Genomic DNA, 24026 nt, shown 5'->3' with positions numbered 1-24026 from the left:
AGCGCCCGGAAGCGGCAGTAAGAAGGATGGCAAGGATAGCAAGAGCAACAAGGAGTTCGTGACATGGATTTAGGCGGCTGTGAATCAACACCAGCAAGCAGACTTCGCTGTACAACAACCAAAGGGAATCTCAACGTGGTCTCGAAATGGCCCGAGCCGTTGATGTGACGGTACAATCGAGAAGTTTGGCCATTTCTCGGCTGGGGAAGACAGTAAAACGAGGGGCAGGCAAGGAAACGCTCCTATGTTGCCAACCACGGGAGAACGACCAATCAAGGAGATAGAGAAGAAGGTAGAGAAAAAGGACCAGGGCAATGAGGTGCAGGAGACTCCAAGGAGAGATCTACGCAGAAACGAGAGCGCTGGCTCACTCACTGGATGCCGACTGCAGCTGAGTCAAAGCCTCAGCCAAAACACCCATGTGCTCGACCTGCTGAACCCGCTGAGACTGTCATGAGGCTCGAGCACGATTCGTGAACAACGTTCTGCCTACCTGAATGTCCCAATCTCTCCAAGCCCCAATCTTCAGCGCCAAAACGTACAGGGCTGGGCCGCTGCAATTAGACATCCCAGTGAGCGGGGCGTTCGCCTATGTTTTCAGGAGCTGCTCGCACGCTCCAGTAAGTCGTGCACGAAGGCCTGCGTGCAGACTTGCGAGTGGGAACAGCTCAGAGGTCATGCAGTATGCCGATGGGCGTGATGATCGAAACGTTGCGCAGAGTCAATGATATTGGACGCTTCGGTTGCAGAACTGGGTGCGTACTGAAGATGGGAAGTGTGAACTGAAATACAGAGCCCCGAGCGTTGGGCGGTGAGACGTCGTGCAGAGTGCCTGGGCAGCGAGGGGGAAGACAAGTGCAGCATCAGACTCGATTCGGTGGGTCACGAGGGCGACGTTGATGTTGGGATCTTCATGAGGTGAGAAGGCGTGAGTAAATGAAAAAGAATCAATACAACCTGTACTTGTGCTTGCATTCAAGCGCAAAGGCGACAAAGCATGTAAGCAGTCGAGTAGCCAAGCCTCCTCCTTTCCGCCCAAGGCGGTAACGACCACCATCCCCATCACCACCACCCGACCCGACAAAATAAAATTTCTGGCGCGACGGCTGGGGTGGGAAGCGGAAGGTTCCCCAACCGCCGCGCCACCTCTGGTGTTGTCGAGGAGGTAGAAGACGTCCACGCGAGAGCACTTGAAGCTCGCTCTCGCAACGGAATTGCGCGTTTGGGTTGAATCCGCCATCATTGTTACGAGAGTACATCATCAGCCACTTGTATTGCTCCTCCGAATACTTCTTCTTGAGGAGACGCGCGGCGTCCGGCGTCACCTTGGCCTGTTGCACGGTGCTCAGGTCCTGGCCGCGGTCGGCTTCGACGATGGCCATATCGCGCTCGCGAATGTGCAGGCCAGCGTTGTCCAGGAGATAGAAGAGATCCACGCGACAGTATTTGAAGCTCACGACGTAGAGTTGCTTGCGAGGGCGGCCGGTGCCACGCCCTCGCTGAACGTTGGCGAGCGCAGCCTGGGGGCCACCGCGACGAGCATCGATCTCACTCTGCTCGTTGTCGGTGTATCGAACAAATTGCAGCCAACCACCCTCTACCCCCTCCTGCAATCGCAGGGGAGGACGCCCGGTTATCAGGTAAATCCAGGCGCGGTGGTTGGCGAGATGCCGACGTCCAGCGAGTGCTGACACCAACAATGACCAGCTTGCTCTCAAAATGCCTCTGCATGTCGGTCGCTGTCGATCCTGGCTGAGAAGAGCCGGTTGAGTCCCCGGAATTGTCTTTTCTTCCTCCTCCCAGCCACGGCACGGCGAGCGATGATCGACAGCAGCGGGCAGTTTAAGGTCCTACCCAGGACCGTAGCGATGGCAAGAGGTTGGATGAGGTGCTGTTGTGAATGATGCTGCGCTGTGCTGGCGAGTCGATGATGGAGAAAACAAGTGATCGTGTGGAAGATGGGAATGGGCGGAAACGCTTGGGTGCAGTGCTGAAGGCTTTGTTGCGCCATTGAGAGTGCAAAGGTGCCGTTCGAGCTCGAGGCATCTGTGAAATGCTCTGACTGGAACGTTGAGCTGAGCATCGCCTGTGGGTGAGGTCAATGCCGAGGATGATGCTTGTGGTGAGATGGCTGTCGTGGTGAGAGGGCGGTTGTGTTGTCATTGCTTTAGTTCAGGCCATGCTCAGTGGCATTCGTGTGCGGGCAACTGAAGGTGTTCTGTCCGCGGCCGACTGCTTTTGTCTCGAATCATCGCACTGGACGGCTGCTTTCCGGCTGGAAAAGCTGGTGTCCTTCTCATGTGATGCCGCCAAAGATGTCTCATCTTCACGATGTTGCGGTCTTGGTTTCGTATTCGTTGTCGAGAAGCTCGATAAGATCCTGTCGCCAGCGATGCCGCGCTGAGCTGCGACGCTGTCGATGGACAATGGTTTTGGAGCTGGCGAACACGGAAGTGTTTGAGAAAGTCCCATGACTCGCAGTATGCTTTGCGAGACGTCGAGATCACAGTGGTGCCTGGCGAGCTCATCAAAGCTGTGAAATAGCTGAACAGGAAACTGAGCGAAGGATCCTTTGCGTGTGACCTCAATGCCGATGGTGGTGCTTGCGAGATGAAGTCGACTTGACGGTACTTGGGTACGGGTCGTCCTCTGTGGCATCTACTTGTTGACTGTGGAATGGCTTCTTCTCCATGACAGATTGTCTTTGCGTGAGCATGATCTCCTGGCTTCACGAGTCGCCCTGCCGTTCGCTTGATGTGGTTGATGTCCTCAATCCATCTCTTTTATCCAGCCATGAGTATCGACTGTTCTTCATGGTGACATCCTCCCTTGCAAGGCAGGCGATGCAGGGTGCTGTTCGTATGGGTGTTGGGTTCGTACGCTCGTTGGGCTTGTGTGCGTCAATCTCGATGCAAAGTACTTCGCGAAGATTCGATGACGACTGCTGAGGTTCTGCCAAGGTAGGCGGCGACGCGCCAGGAGGATAAGAGTGGGCGGTAGTGGGGAGGGAATGTCTGCTGCCGTCGAAGTAGACGACCGTGAGGCATCATGGAAGGCGACTGGTGCTTAGAAGGGCAGGCTCGTACTTCTGCTCCCGAAGATGAAGTCAGCGCTGAGTCTGGGAGATGATGAGGCATGTGACCTTGTACCTTTGGATAGTCGCTCTTGCGTGCTGGCACGTGACTTCTGCTCCATGGTATGCGTGGTGAAGTGGAAACCAGGGATCTGTTTTGCACTGCTCTTGGGCTTTCTCGTCGCAAGCATCTGCGACGTAGACGTCACGCTGCCGTCGTTGCGGACTATCGCCGAAGTCGACGCCTGTTGGTGGACTGCTCAGCCTGAGGAGGAAGAAGAGCGCCGATGCAGTCGATATGCTGACCTCAACACGCGCGGTCGGCGTTCATGGATGTCCTGCTGGGGAAAGGTTGATCAAGGCTCCAAGCTGCTTGAGCTGTGATGCTGACGGCGTCCATCGCTTGACGTTTGCGATTGCAGTGTTCGTGGAGGGTGGAGAAGAGCCGGAAAGATGTAGATGTCGTGGGCTTCGTGGCGCGGTTTTTTTCGCTGCTCTGCACGAAGTGCATTGTGGGTGCCCGGATCTTGGATTATCTGGCATGCAGAAGACGTTGCTGTGCCGTCAGCAGTTCTTGATGTGGTCGATACCGATACCTGTTTGTGAACTGGTCAGCATCTTGCCTGTAGAGAGTCGCTGTACAGAGTCACTGTGCTCACCCAGGGGTGCCGCCAAATGCGTGGAAAGACGCTACTCGACGTGTGTATGGCTCCTTCGACGACTTGAACTGTCCACGCCGCGATGATGACGGGTTGGAGTGTTGCACGGTCGTGGTTGTGTTGTTGGTAGAGAGAGGAAGAAGCGAAGCCGGAGAAGAAGCCAGGGAACGTCCCAGCACGCCGACTTCCTCACTTTACCAGGCAGTAGCGAGGACCACAAGCAGGTGCAGATGGAGTGAGAGCAGTACGAATTCGATATCGACTTGGAAGAATAACACCCCTGGACTGCATCTCGCAAGAACAATAGCTCTAGGAGGAAGTCTAGGTGGTACAAAACGTATCCCTCCATCGAGGCCAGCACCGTCAATGTTATTCAAGCGTATCCCCGCCCCCTCCAAGCCCGTCGTCGATGCGTATGACGCGAGAACGAGCGCGATCACCTGACTCTGCGACGTGGCCCAAGCTTCTGCCTCCACCAAATTCCTTCCTCCGCTTCAACTTCATCCACACCACAACCTCCACCACCACCAACAACACCGCCCAATCTCCGCGGCAGTCTTTTCGCGACCGGCGGTGACCTCTTTCTTGCTGCGTAAATACCTCCTTATCCTCCAGCCGACATTTCGTCACTTGCAGCTTCACCGTTCTCCCACTCTTCAACCTCAACTGACACGTCTCGCAGTAAATCCACCCCACCGCCGGCCCGTCACATTCCAGCCCAGGTGGCCCTCTGTGTGCCTGGCTGGTCCATGGCGTGGGCTCTGGTTCAGCGGCGAGGAATGTCACCAAGGTGGAAGCGTGCAACGACGCGACGTGTCCCTCGCCTGTGTAAGTGCCTCCTCCAACATCCACGGGCGCCTCGACGCGCGCCGTCTGGCCTTTCATCGACTTCACCTGACCATTGGCTAATTTTCATCTCAGTGAGTGAGCTTCGGCAGCCGGCAACCTCTCTCACCGTGGTGGCCCTTTGTGTGCCACGGTCGAGCCATGGCGTCGTTGCGAGCTCGGCGGCAGGGTGCGTCGCCGAAGACAGTGCTTGGATCGGCACCGCAAGCAAGAACAGCGGCGGCATGTCCATGTGTGAGTACATCATCATTCCTCGACTGACACCCCCGTCATGGCTCTCCATGCGGACCATGCACGTCGCCATTCATCTGTAGTTACATCCGTTGACATTTCACAAAGCGACCCGGCTCTCACTGCCGACCGGCCTGCCGTCCGACCATGGTGGCCCTCTGTGTGCCATGGTCGGTCCATGGCGTGATTGCTGGCTCGACCGCTGGAGATGCCGTCGACGACAGCGCCTGGACCGATACTGCCAACTCCAAGAGTTGGTCTCAATCAAAATCATCTCGGTGAGCTTCACCACACCACTCGCAGATCTGACGACCATTGACTGACGGCTCGTGACGGCAGGCGGTCAAGTGAGGAGAGAAGGTTGGGGGCTGGCCATGACGCTGGGTGCCGGCCCTCAGGCACGTTTGCACGCACTTTACACCATCCACGACGTCCTCTCCGGCCTTTGCACGAAGGCGATGATCGTATCTCGACCGATCGTCCGGGGAGAGCTGGCCATTTCCCTCAGTGCCAGTCCTCCTCGTCTTCCAAGCAACAACACAGTCAACTGGATGCATCGCCCGCTGCTTCGTTGGGCTGGCCGTGACCCTGAGCGCCAGTCCTTCGGGGCAGCTGGGAGATTACAGAAGACTACCAGCGAGAGAAGGACAACGAGATGGTCCGCTACATGGAAGGCCGGGGAGCAGCAGCAAATGGAAGCTCCTCGGCCGGTCTCCATCGAAGAAGAGCATCTTCTCACGCCGCCCATTCGGCATCACCGAGGCGAAGAGCTCGACCAAGAAGGGCAAGAAGAAGGGTGATGATTCAAACGAGCCGCCACCACGATGGAACACGTCGATGGGTTTTCGCGGTGACGCTGGGTCAGAGAGCACCCGCAGCCGGACGACGACCACTCCCAGCACCATGCAGGGTGGCTCGGAGTCTGGCAGCGCGACTCAGCGTCAAAAAGTCCCAAAGCCAGCTATGGGGCTCACCAGACACACAAGCCTGAAGTATAACGACGGCCGACTGCCACCGACTCCAACTGCCACCGACTCCAACTGCCACCGACTCCAACTGCTACCCACTCCACCGACCATCGAAGGACAAGCCACCTGATGAGAAGATCAGCCGCCACATCAACAAGCAAAAGTCAGTGTTTCAAGACTTGCCGCTGCCCACCATTACGCCAGCATCCTTGCCGACGATTCTTTTGGACATGCACAAGCAGATATCACCAACCACTTCCTTCACACAAACGAGCCGACGTATCCTGCCAGCTTCGTCAGCTCATCCTCACGCGTGAGCCTAACTCGTGACGGAAGACATGAAAAGTTCGATTCTCTCCCCTCTTGACGAGGTTGATGGGGTATTTGTTGATGGAGGAAAGGGTTGGGTTGGACTTGTGCAAGTTGCCATGGCGGTCTGACTTCAGGTGATGTGGAATGGTGTGGTCGTCGAAGATACGTTTTTATAAACACAGTTCGGTTTCATGTGACTTCAACTCCCCGCTCACAACCTCGTCGTCGCCCTTGACGCAACCCACCCCACCGAGGTTTCGTCACGCCTTCACCTCCTCCGCTGCCGCTGCTCACCTGTCGCAATCTGAGCCTCGACTCTGACGTCCGCCCATCTCTTCCGACGAGCCATTCGCAACGCCGCCCGCAGGATCACCGCAAGGAGCACATCAGCGGCACGGTCAATCTCGCCACGGTAATCCCATCGAAGACCATCGTCCCCTCATCGAAGATGATCCTCCTGCTGCGTCAATCCTTCCTTGGCCGCGTCAAGTTCCTGCTGCCCTTCTTATGAACGACGCCGCACAAGATACTTCAGAGGCGATGATCTCATGAGCATAGGCAAGGTGAGGAAGATGATGGTGTACTGCACGGCCGTCAGGGAGAGTTGAAGCTGCCGCTTGAGGATGTCAGTGTAATCGGCGATGGACTTCGCTGACGGCTGGACGTCGTTGGCTGATGGCGGCTTCCCCACATGCCTCCGCATGGGGAATGGCCTCGTCTTCGACGATCACCGCCCGGGACATACCTACTTCGCAGCTTTCGATACAGGCCAACACTTCCGCGCAACTGCAACAAGATCCTCTTCAGAGCAAGTTCTTCGACTATCTCGCCACTAAACGCACGAAGTCAAAGGACCCATGAGCAGGGAGGGTGTCATCGATGTCTTGGCTATGGGCGAGAAGTCAGCTGAAGACCATACACTTTTCGGATATACCACAGCACCAGCTTATCAGCATAGCGCCCAGTCTTCCTCGATCATTGATGAGGTTTCCGTTCGAGGTCTCCCAGAAACGTCGACACACCTGCGTGCGACTGCAACAAACCACAATCTCTGCAAGGGAAGCTCTTCGACTTTGTCGCCGCTGGACACATCAAGTCGAGCAAGCCATGGACAGCGCGCGGGTGATCGATGTCCTGGCTGTGGTTGGGAGGTGAGATGAAGGTTACGACTCGGGATATTGGGAGTTGGTGCTCAGGGGGTTGGCGGATGGTGGTTCTGAAGATGTTGAGACGGTATTGGAGTAGGATATCTTCATTCTGTTCACGGATTGGTTCTTTGCTGCCTCAAAGCATGCCGCTGCTGTGACAAGTCCTTGAGAGGTTCGCGGCGAGGGTCAAAGATCTTCCACCATCCTGGAGATTCTCAGGGATGTCTTCTTAGCGAACAGCAATGAGGTTGCTGGTAGGTAGTGAGATTTTGAAATTGGTACATTGCAGCAGAATGAGAGCATGTATCAACAGCAGACAACGTAAGGCGCCCATGTTTCACGCCGAAGTGACGATTTCGCCGGTCTCTTGGCTTTCCGCCTTATTTCGATCAGGCTTGAAGTTATAGCAAGAGAACGGTCTTGCTTTATGTCGACAAAAAGAGTTGAACTTTCTATTTGATAGATCATAACCGATATTCTGAAATCTTCGTCAGCTCTGGCGCCGTGGTTTGGAAGAGAAGTGAGATCTTCTCAGGGCGTCTGGCCTTCCGCGAGTGCTGGCACGACGCACGGCATCGTATAGGTCAAGGGTTTGATAGGAGAGGTTCGGGTGAGAAGGTGAGATAGCAACATCGGTAAGCATTTCGCCGAGAGACGGTTTTAATGCTGATGTTCGCGGAGGGCTGCAGTAGTATGTTCATGTATCATTAGTTTATCGTCTATGCATCTCAACCCATCTCTAAACTCTTATACCTGAACCCAGCGCAGGTGAAGCCAGGCTTCCATACCACACTGCACTATTCCCTTCAGACCCCACGACATTTCCTCATATTCCCTCATCAAAGCCGATACCTAAAATGATGATTCTCCCCATCCGTCAAATCATCAAACCCCTCCAAACCCTCCTGCACAAGATCCGCCCTCTCACCCCTCCGATCTCTCGTCTTATTGCTCGCCGCACAAATCGCCCAATACGCCGCCGTGAACACGATCATAGCCGCGTAAGCGCCCAGTAGACCTTTGATGGCGGTAGGATACCGCGGTACTTCGGAGTCGAGGAAGAGGTGAGGGCCGGCGATGTTGCCGGCACAGTACATTGCGAAGAAGATCCCTAATACGGCGGCGCGTTTCGTGTGGCCGGCTGTGTGTACGCCAGGGAGGGTCCAGCAGAGGATGATCGGTGCGCCTAGGACGTTTTGGAGCCAGGCCATGGCGGTCAGAGCGAGGCGATGTTCGATGGGGATGGTAAGGATGCCGATCAAGCCGGCCATGCCAGGAAGGCAGGAGAGGAGGATAGCAGGACACAGCCAGCCGTTGGACTTGGAGAGGTATCCGAACATGATGCAGCCCACTATCTCGAAAGCTCCTCCTGGGGTTTGCATTAAGCTCGTGAGCAGGGCGTCGTAGCCGAAGCCTTTGATCAAGGCAGAGGCGAAGTTCGCGACGCCGCCGTTGAGAATGCCGACGGCTGCGGCCATGAGCCAGAGGAGCCAGGATTTGGGGTCGAGGAGGGCTTCGCGGATCTGAGTGGGTTTGAATCCGTTGGATTTCAGGCCGATGCGGTTGCGCGAGACTCGCCAGACGCAGACGACTTTCTCGTAGTGGGTGAGCATCTTGGCGTTGTGTGGGCCGTCGGGGAGGTAGACGACGATCTGTCATCTAGAGTGAGTATTAACCTCGACAATGAAGTAGTTTGGCTTACCACGATACCCCAAAGAAATGACATGCAGCCAACAATGAGGTAGATCAGCTTCCAATTCGGAATGATCAAGCCCTCCGCATGTCCCGACCCATACGCCAGCAAAGCCCCAATGATCGAAGAGAAACCGTTGCATGCCAGCCAGAAGCTCGATCGCAGACTCTGTTCTTCTTTCTCCCAGAACATGGACGTGAGCAGAATGAACGCCGGGCTGACGACTGCCTCCAATGCACCCATGAAGAAGCGCACAGTGAAAAAGCCGCCAAAGTCGAAGACTGCTGCTTGCAGCATGCACACACTGCCCCAGACGAAGAGCATTACTCCAATCAGCCGACCTATTGGGAATCTTTGCAGGGCCAAATTCCAAGGATACGCAGCCAACAGCCAGCCAAAGTTCAACGCCGACGCCACCCAGGCGTAGTCATTGCCTGTCATGTTGGCATCCGCTTGTAAACCATAGCTGTTGCTGTAATTCAAGGTCTGTTTTTCTAAGAAGGAAATGCAATATGTGCCACACATCTGCGTGTAGGGCGTCAATAGGCGTCGATGGAAGTAGGGTTGGGGTTGGGGTTGGTGATATGGTACCATCGGGAGCAGTAAGAAGTCTAACTTTCTTCTTACTTTGACCGCATCTCGTTCCAGTTGAGCCTCATCGTACTGCTGAGACTCTTCGAAAAGCTGTCGACCAAGCTCATCTGGATCGATCTTCGGTCCTTTGAGACGCTGGATCATGCCCTTGACCTTGCTCTGCTCTTCGACTTGTCCGACGGCGATATCGCTGGCAGGAGAGGATGGGTCGACGTTCGTCCAGGGGCCCTTCTCCGTTTCTTGCATGTTGACTGATGTTGTGAAGAAGGAGGTGGCAGAAGAGATGCAGTCCCTCGTATCTGCGAGATATTTTGTGCGTTGCTCGAGCCCCGCATGAGGTTGAGATAGAGTGATAGGCCAGAGACGTCGTTAGCCGGATCATGCACGATGTCGATCTCCGACCCACTCAAGGTTGCGCCAAGTGATAACAGCTCCAATAGCGTTCTGCGGTCAGTCTTGTTGGGTTGAACGGTATGCCATCTGCCGTATGTGTATCCGTGACAGCGCACAAGGTCCAAAGGCTGCGCTTGGCTGGTCTTTGAAGGCAAAGAAGAGGTCGATGATGATGTGGCCGCGGCCATATCGAAGAATCTCGTAACTAAGGGTAGACAAATGCATTATTCGGTGGAGATGAGGCACAACCTTGTTGGTCTTTAGGTTCTTGCCCAAGTCGACAGGCTTCCGAAGAACAGAGCCAGTACGAATTTGATTGCCCAGATGTATCGACCGAGAGTGTTCAGGGAAGCCTTGCCAGTGTGTTTGCCAAAATTATACATGTGACTCGAGGCCCTCTTGGACCGTGTGCGGACTTGCTGCCTTGGAGATCTCCAATCTCCGTCATCTTGTGCCACAAGCCAGTTCAGGACGCCTGTGCCGTGGGCTCCCTTTGGTACTGTTCGCCAGTAAGCATCTGCAGGTGCCAGCAAGAGTAAGGCTCAGCAGGTTGAATCGCCCAAAGTCAACGGCCTGCATGCTTCTGCTTCTGCTCACCGATCCTGGTCGTTCAAATCCCCAGATCTTGTGATCATGTCCAATGCTCTTCTCGCTCTTGGACTGCTCATCGATCGACGAGGTTGAAGACCAGGGAGACTTCCGCTAGCAGGAAAACTGTCCTACGACTTGCGCTGGGCTCGAGGAGGTGACGACGTTCTGGGCAGGGAACGATGGTTTGTACTGTCTCCGCTCATGCTTTCGCCTGTACTCGGGGAATTTGGTGAGGCGCCAGGTATGATGTGCGTGTGTTCGATGGATGTCGCCGACACGGGGGTTCTGCAATGCAGATGACCCGATTTTCTTCTGATATGGAGTGGGCGCAGAAGGCTGCTCGCAGGGTACTGTAGACTCGTATCGCTGCGGTCGTCTGTCGACGCGGAAGGAATGTGTAACATTGTGTGCATTCTGTTCATGAAGGGGTCGATGCGGGACTAGTATGAATGTAGGACGAGGAGAGCATGTGGAATGCGAACTGGCGTGCTGGTGATGCTAGTACAGAGCAATGCCGGCAGGGCAGTCCCGTTCACAAACTCCGAGCGTCGGCGGTAGATCGGCGGTCCAGTCTAAGTAATATAGGTTATTTGGAGATAGGTCCTTCACCCTTCGGGGTAAACAGGTGAGTCAAAATTTCCTTTATTCTGGCGGTGCGGCGGCGGTGGTGGGGCAGGCGGCAGTAGATAGAAAGTAAATCTTCGGGTTTCTTTGTACCCTTCGGGGGATTTTCTTTTGTCTGGTCGAGGGTTCGATTCCTGGCGGTGGAGGGCGGGTGGGGGATTTCTTTTTGATGGCTGGAGGGATGTTTGGCGGGTGCTATGGCTACATATCGATTTTTTGAATGGTTTGATCGATTGAGGGTTAGATCATACATCTATCAGACTGTCTGTAGGTCTTTTACATCTACATCATCGTTATGAAGAGTGTGGTTGATGGTTTTACCTTTTTGGACGTTGGTCATATCCTTCGAAAGTCCGCTTCCACCAGCATCTCGCACCAGCATCCACCACAGTCGTGCCAACTCCACCACGATGCAACACCACCTCCATCAATGCTATGGCCCGCCTGTGCCTCCTCAATATCACGTGTTCAGCGCCAAGCCAAATCTACAGCAACCTCTTATACGAACGACCTCTCAACCTCTCATATTCGCGGGCCTCGATCCAGCCAAGTCGCCCGCGCGACCACACGCCACCAACATCACGCCGCGATATCTACTCCTCACCTTGACTGCAAACGAAAACAACCGTATGATGCTGGCACCCCTTCGATTCTCGAGGCGCGACGCGACAACCGGCAGATCGAGTGGAGACAGCGAACGCGAATACAAAGAGCCGCGAACACCAGCTTCGCACAGCTGCATCCAGGGTGGACAAAGAGCCACGACGATGGGCCTCACTCCGGTAAGCTGGTCAAGGCGGCTCGCGAACAAGACCTGCAGCAGGTTGGTATTAGCATCGCGCGCAATACTCCTCTCCGTCGTGCCTACCCCCACGACGACACGAACCACGACCCATCAAGACAGTTCGATGCCTCCCAATTTGCGCAAGTCCAGCTATACTGGATCCTAGACGCAACTTACACGGCCTCCATCGCTCTCAGTCTCGGCGCATACGCCCTTCATCACGATCGCACGAGCGCGAGACCGTTGCGCGCCTCTTCCCCATCCGTCTATATTGACAAGCGCCAATCGAACCCATCTCGAGGACACAAGGAGTAAGACGTGGCAGTCAGCAAGTGTCGTTTGAGGGAGTACAGAAAGACTTTGGTACCTGCAAACCTACCAAGAAAGCTTGAGTAGACCTCACAGGTCGATGCTGCGCGGAAACAGGAAAGAACGGCATGACAATGGAAAGGTCACAAAGAGCTAAGAGACTACGGCGAGTTAGATGGTACAATGAAAACTGCCATATGGCTGCACCACAGCCTTTTGCATGTGCACGTGCACGCACAGGAGCTGAAGCAAGCACCGGCCGTGCTGAGGAGACTAAACAGCCCATAAGCCTTGGACATAAACAGCCGCGCGCACGTCGCGTCAGTGATTGGAAGCATGTGCGAAAGCCGTTCCTCAGGCTGTGTACAGAGAAGACATGGTGGGCAGACACTCTCAACAACGGCGCTGTTGCGCTTGGGCCAGACCACACGACTGCCAGTACATGGAACTGTGCAATCCAGCCAGAAGAACGGGGGCCCTGATCTCTGGTAACGAAGGCCTCCATTTATCGTTTCCAGCCCATCATTGTCGAAGAAGAGCTGGTGCAGAAACTGTTGCGAGTCGGCGCAAAATGGATGCAGCAAGTTCAGGGATACCCATTCATCGACATTCATACTGTATACACTATACAGCCTCGACGAGCGCAATTCGAGGAACCAACACAGATTAGGCGATCGATTCGAGACTGTGACTTGCTTGCAGCATGTCCGCGCGTTTTGGCAGCTTCAAACGCCCACGAGTGTGGATGCCAAGTGCACTTCGGGAGAGGGCGTGCAGATACTCGGGCGACATCTCCCAGTGAGTCTCTGCCATGTCTTTCCAGCTTCAACCAGCTTGATGATCAACTCGTGGGCAGCCAGCTTCTTCCTTCAATCTCCTCCATGTTCAGCAAGTTTGATGATAACGTCTGTTGCCCTCTTCCGACCAGGGCCAGGACGATGAACAACACTGTTCTTCGGGATTCAACAGCTATAATCTTACTCAAATCCATTCGAGGACATCAGGATCGGTCGATGGTGCGCCGAAGCTCCCGAATTGCCAGCTCCTAGCGAGGAGGAAAAGAAGCGCATCGAGGAGGAGGAGAAGAAGCGCATCGAGGAAGAGGAGGAGAACAAGCGCATTGAGCAGAAGGGGGAGGAAAGGAAGCGCATTGAGGACTCCTCTGACCAGATCGACGGCAAGGTAGTGCGGCTTGGTTGCGATTTTGATTCGAAAGTCAGGCACGGCATGAGCTTCGAGTTCAGGACGTAGGATCAAAGGGCTGGTGAGAGCCAGACGAGGAGGAGAAGAAGCGCAGCGACGGGTGCTTCGTCCCAGCCTCAGGCAAACATAAGCCTGAATTCCGGAGCTCGGGTAGCCCTGTGCTGCCAATGGACTACGACGACTTCGTACGAGGAACCACAGCGGCTTGATGCGCGAGGGGCTCCATGGCCGGGCCAGTACCAGCGCTCGTTCACTCAGCGTCCGTACAGTGTCAGCTCGTGCTTGATTCGATGCATGAGTTCTGCTGTAGTCTGAATATCACCAGAAGTACCTTCTTCCAGCATGCACACCATGCCGTGTTCCCTCACGACTGACTGCAATTGAGGTAGGCGAGGAGACCTGCACTGAGCACACCGAATCAATGGATTCGATCGCGGCTGCTGCATGCGCTGCCAGAATAAGTTTTCATGCATCGGAGAGTATTCCATCCATCTGCCTCTGCGCAGCCAGGCCGCAGTGCGTCTCCAGCATGGCCCATGATCGCAGTTCATGAGGGTGGCCGGTGGGCGGGTGGCTCAAACGTCTCGAATCCTGCTGTGTTGGTATCTGAACGCGTAGACCAGACTATCCTGAACCGTACAGTGCGCTGAACGTTTGGTTTGCGCAAAGAAGCATAGCCATGCATATTGCACCTTCTGTTTGTGCTGAGAACAACGCCGGCTGGCTGCAAGAGTGTCGCCGCTCTTCAACGCCATCACCCTTCCCTCCCGAAACGTTGGGGTTGACACCCCCGCGTTGGATCTTATGTAGTATAGTATGACAGTCTCCTTGTCGTTGAACTGAACATGGAACAAGCCACACTGCTGCTCTTCCTGTAGCATCGAGATCTCGAACTCTCAGTTGATGTGGCTTGTTGTGCATCATGAGATGTCAGCATCCATTCTCGAGCACACGTTTAAGGTCAATCGTGCGAAAAGATATCGGCACGAGACAAGGTGATGGCGAGGGTACGAGGAAATGGCAGTCATGCGGACTTCGTTGCGAGAGCCAGCTCGTGCGAGGTTGGAACGTAAAACAGGGTTTTCTCATACGTTGCCTTCACGCTGGACGGAGAAACGAAGACATGACAAAGGCTCGTTTCGAGCAGATACCGTACCTTGGACGATTGGAATCGACTTCGTCGCCATACAAATGCAGACGTCATACAAGCTCATATCGACCGCCTGGCCCGAGATATTAGGCCGGCACGAAAAGACTCCCTCCTCGTACCCTCCACCTTCACCCACCGTCCAATCGACACCTCAGGCTCGCCATTACTGCCGCCTGGGCAAGCTTGCGCGTTGGTCCGTGCCACGCTTCCCCAGCACAAAATCTGCTTTCGCCAGCCCGCTTCCTCCTCTTCTTCTTCCACCAACAACAGCGACAGCAACAACAACAGGCCTTCGCGTTTCTGTCGGGGCGTTGTCCCCAACAGACTCCTTACCAGTCGGCGGTGGCGGTGAGTATTCCATCCCTTGACATGCACCACGTCGACGGCGACGCGTTCCTGACTCCATCATCGCCTCCACCTCGTCCTCTCGCACCCCATTCCACACTCGATCAACGCGTACACCTCAGATCCCCTCCACCGCCATATTCATCACCACTTCATGCCGACGACAACGCTGACATCGAACGCAGGCTATGGCGGTCGCATGCTGCTGCCGTCGGCTGGGTTGAGCCTACGGCGTGCTGCCCGCTGCCGTCGCCAGGTACGCTACACCATTCACCCTCGCCTTCCTTCATGAACTGACACCACTCTCAGGGCTGGTCCGCTCCTGACCCATACAATGGGGCCAGCCAACGGCGGCGGCGGGTACAGGAGGAGGCTAGCGGGTTGGCGATGGCCTGCCCCGCCGGCGTGCCCATCGCCGGTGCCGTTGCAGTGGCACGAAGATGCCATCGCCCTACCCGGCGCGGCTCTGCCGTTGCTCAAGAAGAAGCCCTCCGAATCGAATACCACCAAGCCGATTCAGCCATCAGTATCGGCTGCAGCAGCGCCAGCTTTCATCGTCCCGCCTTCCAGCCAACTCCGCCATGACCTGAGCAACAGCAGCGCCAGCTTTCACCGCGCTGCCTCCCCGCCGATCCAGCCATGCCATCAACAGCAGCAGCACCAGCTCTCACCGTCCTGCCTCCACGATCGCCGGAGAAGAAAAAGACCCCATTCCTCCTCGCCAGCAAGTCCGACAAGCCGAAGCAAGAGTGTTGATGGCGGGTGGGCCTGGTACGGAGAGATGATTGATGAATGAGATACTGGGGTGGGTGGGAGGTGTTGGATACCGACGAAGATGGATACGAGTGGTTTGATGTCAGAGCAAGTGGTTTGATGCTGGCGCTTGATGGTGCTGCACATGACCAGAGGAGACCTGGTGGCTGGTTGCGGTTCTTGATTGCGTTGAGGAATCATATGTACTGTCGTCTTGAGAAGTATTGTGCATGCCCGTCTTCATCTCATCGTCTCTCTCATTTGTCAGTCGCTCTCTGCTGTCTATCGTTCGTGTGAAGGCAGCCTTCCAACATCGCTGCTCCCCTGTCGCCCTTCTCCGCTCGCTGGCTTGCTCAATTTATTGATATGCTCTCCGTCGTTGGATCATGCACCATCATACCAGTACTGTCTTCGGCAATGTAGTCGCAATAGCGCCATGCGGGAGACCGCGCGGTTTTTGATGGATTAATCAATTCTCAACTAAAGATTCACGCGGCACGCGCCCTGCTTCACGCGCCCCCTGAAACGCGCTAACGTTAGCGCAAAACAACAGCTATTTCTTTTCGTGCTTCTCCTCTCAACTCTCACTCCTTTCCTCCTCGCGTCAACAACATGGGCAATGAGAACTCGGCCCCCGAGCCCCTCAGCGGGCTCGACACGCGGTAAGTACTCCCCACCCCCCTTCTCCGTCTAACCGGCAGCATCATCGACATTGGCATTGGCAATGCGCTCCAGAGGTCATCCGACCTGATAGGTCAACTGACCTTGGACTCTTCATCTACTCTTCATCTTGGATCTTTGGTCTGTCACCCTCTCGGTGACTGGTTTGTATTGATGGGGTGACCGGGTCGTCCACAAAGACCCGGCGGCTAATTTTTGTTGTGCAGGCCATCGGTTCTGTTGCTGGTTGCGGCGGCGGGCTGGAGGCTTGTCGTGATTGTTAGGTGCTTGCAGGTAGGTACGGGTAGCAAATACAACTCTCAATGACTGCTTTTCATCTATCGTTCACGTCTTCATCCTCATCACTCGCCATCTGGCCAAGACGCCTTCAAGACCTCTTGTCGTCCCTCGCCGGTACTGCCCTCATACCAGCAGATTGCGACCGCTTCACGTCACAGTCCACGCGACAAACGCGCAACCCGCATCGTCGCACGCAAAGGAGCAGTCAGTCGTCGCGCGTTTGGTCGCGCTTCTCTAAGAACTCGAAGGAAGGGAACAAATAAGTCCTCGCACAGCATCATCAGGCAGTACTGCCTTCAGGGACAGTCTGGATCTTCACACGAGCGCATTGCTGACGAGCTCCAGCTCCTGCGAAATATAGGCTTCGCTCTCCCAACCTCATTCCTGAGGAGATAAGCAACGTCATCTACACGAGCTCAGATTCGCTCCATCCCACGATCAATACCGGCTTTATGCCGTCCATTCGAGTACAAGACAAGACTCTTCCCAGCGCCTTCGAAGAGGACGAGTCGTCATCTGGGCGCCGGCTCCTCCGAAAACGCATCCCCAGGACCGGCAGAACTTGTCGATCTCCACCACTTGATGCCACCCACGGAAGGTGGCAGGCGCCTCTCCGCGGAACTGCGAGCCGCGATGAGAAGAAGGTCCTGGAAGTGGTGAAAGATCTCTCCCAACGGAAGCGCGAGACATCACGCCTCAACAGCCTGGCTGACGTTGTGCCATACATCAAGAGCTCGTACCAGTGCGCTTACGCTGAGGCACGCACCAGCGCCTGTGACTAGACGGCGCATAAGATTGGCTACCGGTCCTGAAACAGTTGCTTTGATGCTCAGCGTGCCTGTCTGAATTGCACGGGAAAAGGACAAGACTGACCCGACGCAGTGCTGGAGGAGTTCTAGCCCACGCCGTCGGCAGAGGATCCAACAGTCGATACGACGTAGTACTACGTCGACAGGAAGAAGCGCGCATCGATCAAGTACAAGTGCACATGGAAGAGGACGCTTTGCAGCACAAGATGCCTGACAGGCAGCGGGGAGGAATCGGGACATTGCTGCGATCTCAACGACCTCCAGTGCCGCGTTTTCACATATCAGGAGTTCGGGGACCTGTTGGGTTTGGTAGTGCGGATGACGTCTTGGGGCGAGGGCCTTTCTCCACCGAAGAGCAGGGAGAACCGGAGGCGTCAATATTTGGCCGGTTGCCAGCAACCCATCGGCGTGTTCGAACTTGACGTCGAATGCCCTACGCCTGAATGGCTATACGCGGGACTGTTCTCCCACCGCTGGAGACATCTGAAGTGGGGACACGGGATTCGCAGAGATCTGCAGCAGCAACGAAGTCCACTGAGATTGATGTGGACTGCTTCAGGTGACCTGAGATCTGCACCGACTGTGAACTTGGGCACGGCGCCGCAACACGACTTAAAAAAGTCGAGCATGAGAAGAGTACCTGCTCTCGTCATCGTGGCTGGCTACACTCGTTCCGCTGAAGGTGATGCTGCGGCGACTGAGAACGGAGTGCTGGCTTCACCAAACTTTACAATGCTGTGAGAAGACTGAACGTCCAGACCTCCATACCAAAAGCACTTCCACCTGTATCTTGAGGCGATGCAGCTATCGAGCACCAGAACGAGAAATTTGGGAAGTTGGGACGACAGTGCCAACGCCACTGGAGGCAAGCCACCCTGAAAGAGAAGATCGCACGGGAAGACGAATCTAAAGGTTGTGGCAGGCGAGAGTAGCACATGCAGGACAACAATGGATGGGTCTGAGTCTGGGCGTTGTGCTAGAGCACGCCCTGGTGGTTCTAAAACACAAGCAAGATGGGCGAGAAGCCGAGTCGGACATCGAAGAAGACATCGAAGAAGACTACGGCCGCCATGGGGTTACTTTGGAAACAGCTGTGAAGGCAAGCAAAGACTGAGCAGTCCTCTACCTGGTAGGGTCCCTCCAATTATCTTCTCAACAGCGAACGGTTCTGAGAAGCCTCTCTTCAACTGCACGCTAACCGGATGTAGGCTCGATTCCGGGCTCGCCGAACGTGCTCAACATGTACTGCTCCCATGTCCTCTTCAGACTGCACAAGAAGCATGAATATCAAGCCGCCTGGCCATCTGGAACACCACCAAGACATCTGAAGCCGCCCTATGAAGATGTAATGCTCGTAAAAAGGTACAAGTAAATCGGCCCAAGCTGTGCCATCACGAATTTAGGACAAACCATCCTGCGTTCCGACGTCGTCCAGAGATACGAAAGCGAAAACGGCGCCAATCAAGACCTTGATATTTGCAAAGTCCTCCACTGAGACTGAGCAAGAAGACCATGGCTCTGACAGTCCTTCGGGTTTACTACCCTCCTCGAATCCTCAGGGGCTCCGTCGCACAAAGTGTAAAGCACGGCCTCATCTGTTTCCTACCGGACATGCAGAACTCATTCGTGAGACTGTCGTGAAGCAAGGACTTGCAAGGAAGCATAGCATGAGGGACCTCTCGCCTATGTTCCAAGCGCTCTGCTCAAGCAGACTACGGCCATAACAATACATCCCCTGGCTGAGGTTCTGCTGAAGCTGAGCCCGTTTTGCCACACAAACTATCCAGTACTGCCAAATGGAAGGATTGTGAACCCATTACCCAGACCAGCGTCGACACAGATCCAACACGCTTGTGCGACACGAGGAAGGTTTTCCCCGTGGTAGACTACCCACTCGAGGTCAAGCTTGCACTGACGGTGGTCTGCAAGGGACTCGACGACCAAGCTGGCTACAATGAAGCCCGGGCTAGGCAAAGAACACAAATCCGCGACTGAGTAACGTCGGCAACATGAAACGACATAGGAGGTTGAGGCGTCATTGGAGGTCATTCATTTTAGCGCAGACGCTGTTCTCTTTCTCTACGGAGGGGAAGATGGGACGACAAGGTCTCTACGCCCTTGGCTCGGCAAGTACTATGTTATCGAGCTCCGCAGACGCACACGCTGACACGCAGACCACAGGTATAATTCTTCCCAGATGGCTGCACGCAACATCTTGCAGCTGAGCTACTTCTCCGCGACTGACACAGGAGGCCGAATCGATCGCCATACTTTCGTGGCGACAGTCTGCACGAAAGCCTTCGGAACTCTACACCAAATGCAACGAGCACGCCCAGGCACCCTGCACCCTTGAATTGAATGCTCATTGCGACGACTGCCTCGCAGCAGAGCCCTGCGCCGAAGTCTACGCCAACCTTCAACATCGTTGTTAGTAATGTATCAAGTAGAGCAGGCCGACGGCAATGCTTCAGCGAAGATGGTCTCCGCCTTTGCTATGCAGATTGCGTAGAGCACGATGCCGAGCATCCCCATCATCTACGAAGCAATACCTGAGGCTTACTCCGCTCAGGGGTTGGCTTCTGGGAGCGAAGCGCTAGGAGAGACTGTGTCTAGGAAGAGGCAGGCGAGGCTTACTTGAGTAAAGTTGGTTCACTTAGCCGCTTATCTGTGGTCGCTTCGTGGTACGCTTGAGCACCAGAATCGAACTCACATCACACTCACCTTGATTTCCGTTCACTCTAAAGCGCTATGACACAAAAGAAAACTATCTTTACATTCACCTCCCTCCCATGTCCTATCGCTCGCGCAAAGCGCCCCCAAAGCGCCAACCTCCCCCCAAACCTCACCTCCCCTATTCCACAAAAACTCCCCACCGACCGTAACGGACGCCACCCGCCCCCATGTTAGCAAGGGCGGTGGTGTTGGCGCCACCAATGTCGTGTTAGCAGGGACGGTCAAACGCTGAGGTTGCGAGCGCCCGCCATCCTGCTGTGGTTGAACAGAAACTGGACTGGAGGGGAGGAAGCTGGAGGGGAGGAAGAGGCTGAGATATAGGGAGATATGTGCGGGCCGCGCCGGACGGGATGGGCGGTGAAGGGGGGTGTTTGCTACGGGTTTTCTGCTGAATGGGGGGGGGGGGGGGGGGGCGGATTGAGGCGGATTAGGGCGGATAGAGGTGGGTTTAGGGAGGAAAGGGGGCAGATGATTACATGTGCGCTTCAGATGCAGGCTTGTGCGTGCATGTGCTCTTTGGATGTACGTATAGGATCGGCTACTACAGGACTGGATTCACATGCTTTAGGAATGTTCACCATACTAACAGCTGAATACCGCATTCTCCAGGCAGCAACAAAGAACAAGCAGCTGAACATGTACAGCCTCGCCTCCGCAAACATCTCCAAACCATCTGAAAGCATATGCATTTCAGCAGCAAGCAAACCCTCCACTAAGCCGAGTCCAAGAAGCCCAGCAGCCACATAAAAAGTTTTCAATCCTTCCTCCTCCTTTCAATCTCCAGCATCGTGGAAAAGGAGGGAGTCGACGGTGGCACCGACGAGCTTCAAGAGGGAGAGTCGGCCGCCGGCACATATCAACGTCAAGAACCGCGGCTGGCGTGGAACGAGCAGTCGGCGAGGCGGAGCTGGCGCGCAAGTTCATGGACGACGTTGTGTGCGTGCGGTCGTTTGATGGAGGAGGCGGCGTGTTCTGGAAATGCGGATGGGGTTTCTGCGTGCCAGGGTCATGACAGCGAGCAATGCTCATACCTGATAGCGCTTGGACTTCTCCTAGGCGTTCGCTCACGTTGAAGGTCTTCTCCCCAACGCCGCTCGCTATGTAGTCGAGCCAGATGAGTGTAAGTCCGCGCCTAGTCTCGAGGAGTCGAGATATGGATACAGTGAGCTTGTCTTGCACGGTTGTGCTGGACGTCCGTCCGTCCAAAGCTTGTTTTACGGAGTTGTGGACTGAGCACGGTGGACCGAGCATGGCGACCAGTATGTCGAAGGAGGCTTCACTCTGTATGAGACGAAAGTATTAGAGAGCGACCATATGTCAATGTCAGCCTGTCAACGCATCATGTAAAGCTGGACTTCTCATAGGCGTTCGCTTATGTTGAAGGTCTTCTCCACGACTCCGCTCGGAACGTAGTAGAGCTCGATCAGTGCACGGCGGTGCTTTGTGACGAGTGGTCGAGAACTGGTACCACGAGTGTGTCTTGTGTTATCGTAGTTGAGATCTGCAGATATTACCGCAGCAAATAAAGCATGCCAACCCCGCGGCAGGAGCCGCAAGGCGCGTTCCCAGCTTCACACGCGTTTTTATATAGAATATCGGGATTGAATGTATTATATCCTACTTATATTCTTCGTCTTAACTTATAGTATTATTTATAGTTAGTAGCGACTTAATAGTAGGCTAGCTTTAACCTACGCCTATATCTAGGCCTTCTAGGAGTCGTCGTACCGTACGAGAGTCTTCGAAGGTTAGAGATAATAGGGCTACTACCGCCGCCACCGCTGCTACTACCCCTACCGCCGCTAAACGTAAAACTACTATAAAGTAGAAGAAGCCTATAAAGAAGTCGAAAACTACTAAAAGTAGGGAGAAAGCGAAAGCGCGGCCGTAAGAGTAAAAGTAAGAGTAGTCGGACGATTCGAGAGATATAGATATTAAGTTATTAGATTAATTAATAGGTAGCCGTCCGGCTATAGACGACGAGTAATAGGTAGATTAAGAGAATAATAATAAGAACGACGAGTAGTAGTAAGAGCGGCCGGACTATTACTACTACTTATAATCGGGAATCGTCTATAATAAGAGAGATCTTAGCTATAATACCTATCTACGCTTTTAACGTAGTCTCGAGAGCTAGCCGTAGAACGAGTTCGTTATCTAGATATAGGGTTAGAAGGACGACATTAGTAAAGATATATATAGAGTCGTTAGTATCGAGTATATTATCTCCTTCGATAGCTAGCCGTAGAGGAATAACTTTAAGCTATTTATTAACGAAGGTAACGAGATCGAGTCGTTTAAAATAGCGTTAGAGTATCTTAACGACTACTACGACCGTAGTAAGCGTAGCCTAGTAATAGAGTTAATATATAAGGTGTAGGATATTCGCCTACCGCTAACTATACCTACTAACCTACCTACTAGTCGATAAGGTAGCTTATAAGGCTTATAGCCGCGTAATACTACTACTTTATAATAACTCGAAGAGCTTCGCCGCCGGCGGCGTAAGCGCTAATAATACAAGTCGAATAACGGTACCGGCGGCGGCTTATCTCTAATTAACGAAGACGACGATTAACGCCTACTTAATAAAGCCGAAGGCGGTAACCTTTGTAAAGCTATAAAGAAGAGGTAGCCTTATAAGAATCTAAGATACCGGTAGTATTAGTAATACTACTTCTTTAAAGGGGCGGACATCCCTAAGAATTACGTTCTAATCTTTAAAAAGGTAGCTATAGAGTAGATAAAGGTAATATTATTAAATCTAAGGGTAGTAGAGAATCCTAGTACTACCTTAGTTAGTCGAATATAGAAGTATAAAGTTAAGACTAGCGGTAATTACTTTTATAACCCCTTTAGTCGAGCTAAAGGCGGTGCCGCCGCTAGCTAATAGGTACCTATTATATAGAACTTCTATAATAACGGTAGTAGCTATATTAGTACTAATAACGGCTTAGGCTCTATAAGCTACGAATCGCCGCCTAATATAATATTAAGTTTACTATATTAACCGCTAGGCTCTTTATAACTAGACTATATCGACTTATAGAGAGTAATAAGGAGTCTCTTCGTCTAGATATCGCTAAAGGACTATTAGTAACTTCGTATCTACGATATTAAAGCTATTAAAGAGAAGTTTCTTACCTTAGACTATCCGTTAAAGACGGTATTAGATATATCCTTTTAGAAGTAGAAGGAATATAGCTTCCGAGAGGGTTAATAGGAGCGGTTTAGACGTTATTATAAGCGATATATAAAGGAAGGGAGGGCGCTATAAAGCTCGACTTTGCGTAATTTTTATTCTATATATAACTATCGTATAATAATTCTAGGAGTTATAGGAGTCTCTACTATATCTATACTATTAACCTATAATTTACTAGAATTTAATAACGGTAATATAGTATTATAGAAGGGGGGTATTAGTAGGAGGTTATACTACTAACCTAAAATTTAATACTAAGATACGGCTCCGAAGTATACTAAAGCCTACCGAGCCTAACCCGAGCGCTAAGCTATATAAGCTAGGTATTAAAAGGCGAATATAGCTACGAATCTTAAGTACGATATATAATAATACCTACTCGCTCGTTCGAACCGCTTTTTTTTTCCTTTAAAAGCGACTACTATAACGCAAAATATAATATAATTTTCTCGAAAAAGTAGTGTATTTTAATTACGTAGTCGTTAGTGTAGCCGCGACGGCGATATTCTAATACTAAGTCTTAGTAAAACTTTACTAGTAGTAGGCTCGACTTTATCTTATTAAATCTCTATTAACTACCGCTATATAGGTATAAGTAGGCCTATAATTACTCTTAGCGTTACTAATATACCCGTTTATAGTA

General features: G+C 53.4%; 7 protein-coding genes across 7 annotated transcripts; 5 read left to right on the top strand and 2 right to left on the bottom strand.

Annotated features, from left to right (window-relative positions):
• Window positions 1-4101: 4101 nt before the first annotated feature.
• On the bottom strand, window positions 4102-4721 carry M409DRAFT_53932 (uncharacterized protein; the record flags this gene model as incomplete). Its single annotated transcript, XM_033812519.1, has 2 exons — window positions 4102-4637; window positions 4688-4721. The coding sequence occupies 2 exons, from the start codon at window positions 4719-4721 to the stop codon at window positions 4102-4104; spliced, it is 570 nt and encodes a 189-aa protein (XP_033668217.1).
• Window positions 4722-4956: 235 nt separating this feature from the next.
• M409DRAFT_53931 (uncharacterized protein) lies at window positions 4957-5907 on the top strand (the record flags this gene model as incomplete). Its single annotated transcript, XM_033812518.1, has 3 exons — window positions 4957-5087; window positions 5149-5288; window positions 5318-5907. The coding sequence occupies 3 exons, from the start codon at window positions 4957-4959 to the stop codon at window positions 5905-5907; spliced, it is 861 nt and encodes a 286-aa protein (XP_033668216.1).
• Window positions 5908-8076: 2169 nt separating this feature from the next.
• Window positions 8077-9770, bottom strand: M409DRAFT_53930 (uncharacterized protein; the record flags this gene model as incomplete). The annotated part of the gene is made up of 2 exons (XM_033812517.1): window positions 8077-8889; window positions 8940-9770. 2 exons carry the CDS (start codon window positions 9768-9770, stop codon window positions 8077-8079), a joined length of 1644 nt encoding a protein of 547 aa, XP_033668215.1.
• A 1657-nt stretch (window positions 9771-11427) lies between these two features.
• Window positions 11428-12231, top strand: M409DRAFT_53929 (uncharacterized protein; the record flags this gene model as incomplete). The annotated part of the gene is made up of 1 exon (XM_033812516.1): window positions 11428-12231. The coding sequence occupies one exon, from the start codon at window positions 11428-11430 to the stop codon at window positions 12229-12231; it is 804 nt and encodes a 267-aa protein (XP_033668214.1).
• A 2214-nt stretch (window positions 12232-14445) lies between these two features.
• M409DRAFT_53928 (uncharacterized protein) lies at window positions 14446-15508 on the top strand (the record flags this gene model as incomplete). The annotated part of the gene is made up of 3 exons (XM_033812515.1): window positions 14446-14926; window positions 15109-15179; window positions 15233-15508. 3 exons carry the CDS (start codon window positions 14446-14448, stop codon window positions 15506-15508), a joined length of 828 nt encoding a protein of 275 aa, XP_033668213.1.
• A 1151-nt stretch (window positions 15509-16659) lies between these two features.
• Window positions 16660-17867, top strand: M409DRAFT_53927 (uncharacterized protein; the record flags this gene model as incomplete). Its single annotated transcript, XM_033812514.1, has 3 exons — window positions 16660-16840; window positions 16982-17378; window positions 17519-17867. The coding sequence occupies 3 exons, from the start codon at window positions 16660-16662 to the stop codon at window positions 17865-17867; spliced, it is 927 nt and encodes a 308-aa protein (XP_033668212.1).
• A 2787-nt stretch (window positions 17868-20654) lies between these two features.
• On the top strand, window positions 20655-21190 carry M409DRAFT_53926 (uncharacterized protein; the record flags this gene model as incomplete). The annotated part of the gene is made up of 2 exons (XM_033812513.1): window positions 20655-20700; window positions 20823-21190. 2 exons carry the CDS (start codon window positions 20655-20657, stop codon window positions 21188-21190), a joined length of 414 nt encoding a protein of 137 aa, XP_033668211.1.
• Between the last annotated feature and the right edge of the window lie 2836 nt (window positions 21191-24026).

The sequence above is a fragment of the Zasmidium cellare genome (genome assembly GCF_010093935.1).
Source record: "Zasmidium cellare ATCC 36951 unplaced genomic scaffold M409scaffold_15, whole genome shotgun sequence".
Lineage (NCBI taxonomy): Eukaryota > Fungi > Ascomycota > Dothideomycetes > Mycosphaerellales > Mycosphaerellaceae > Zasmidium > Zasmidium cellare.
Note: the sequence above shows the minus strand (reverse complement) of the source record. Positions and strands in the feature narration are given on the sequence as shown.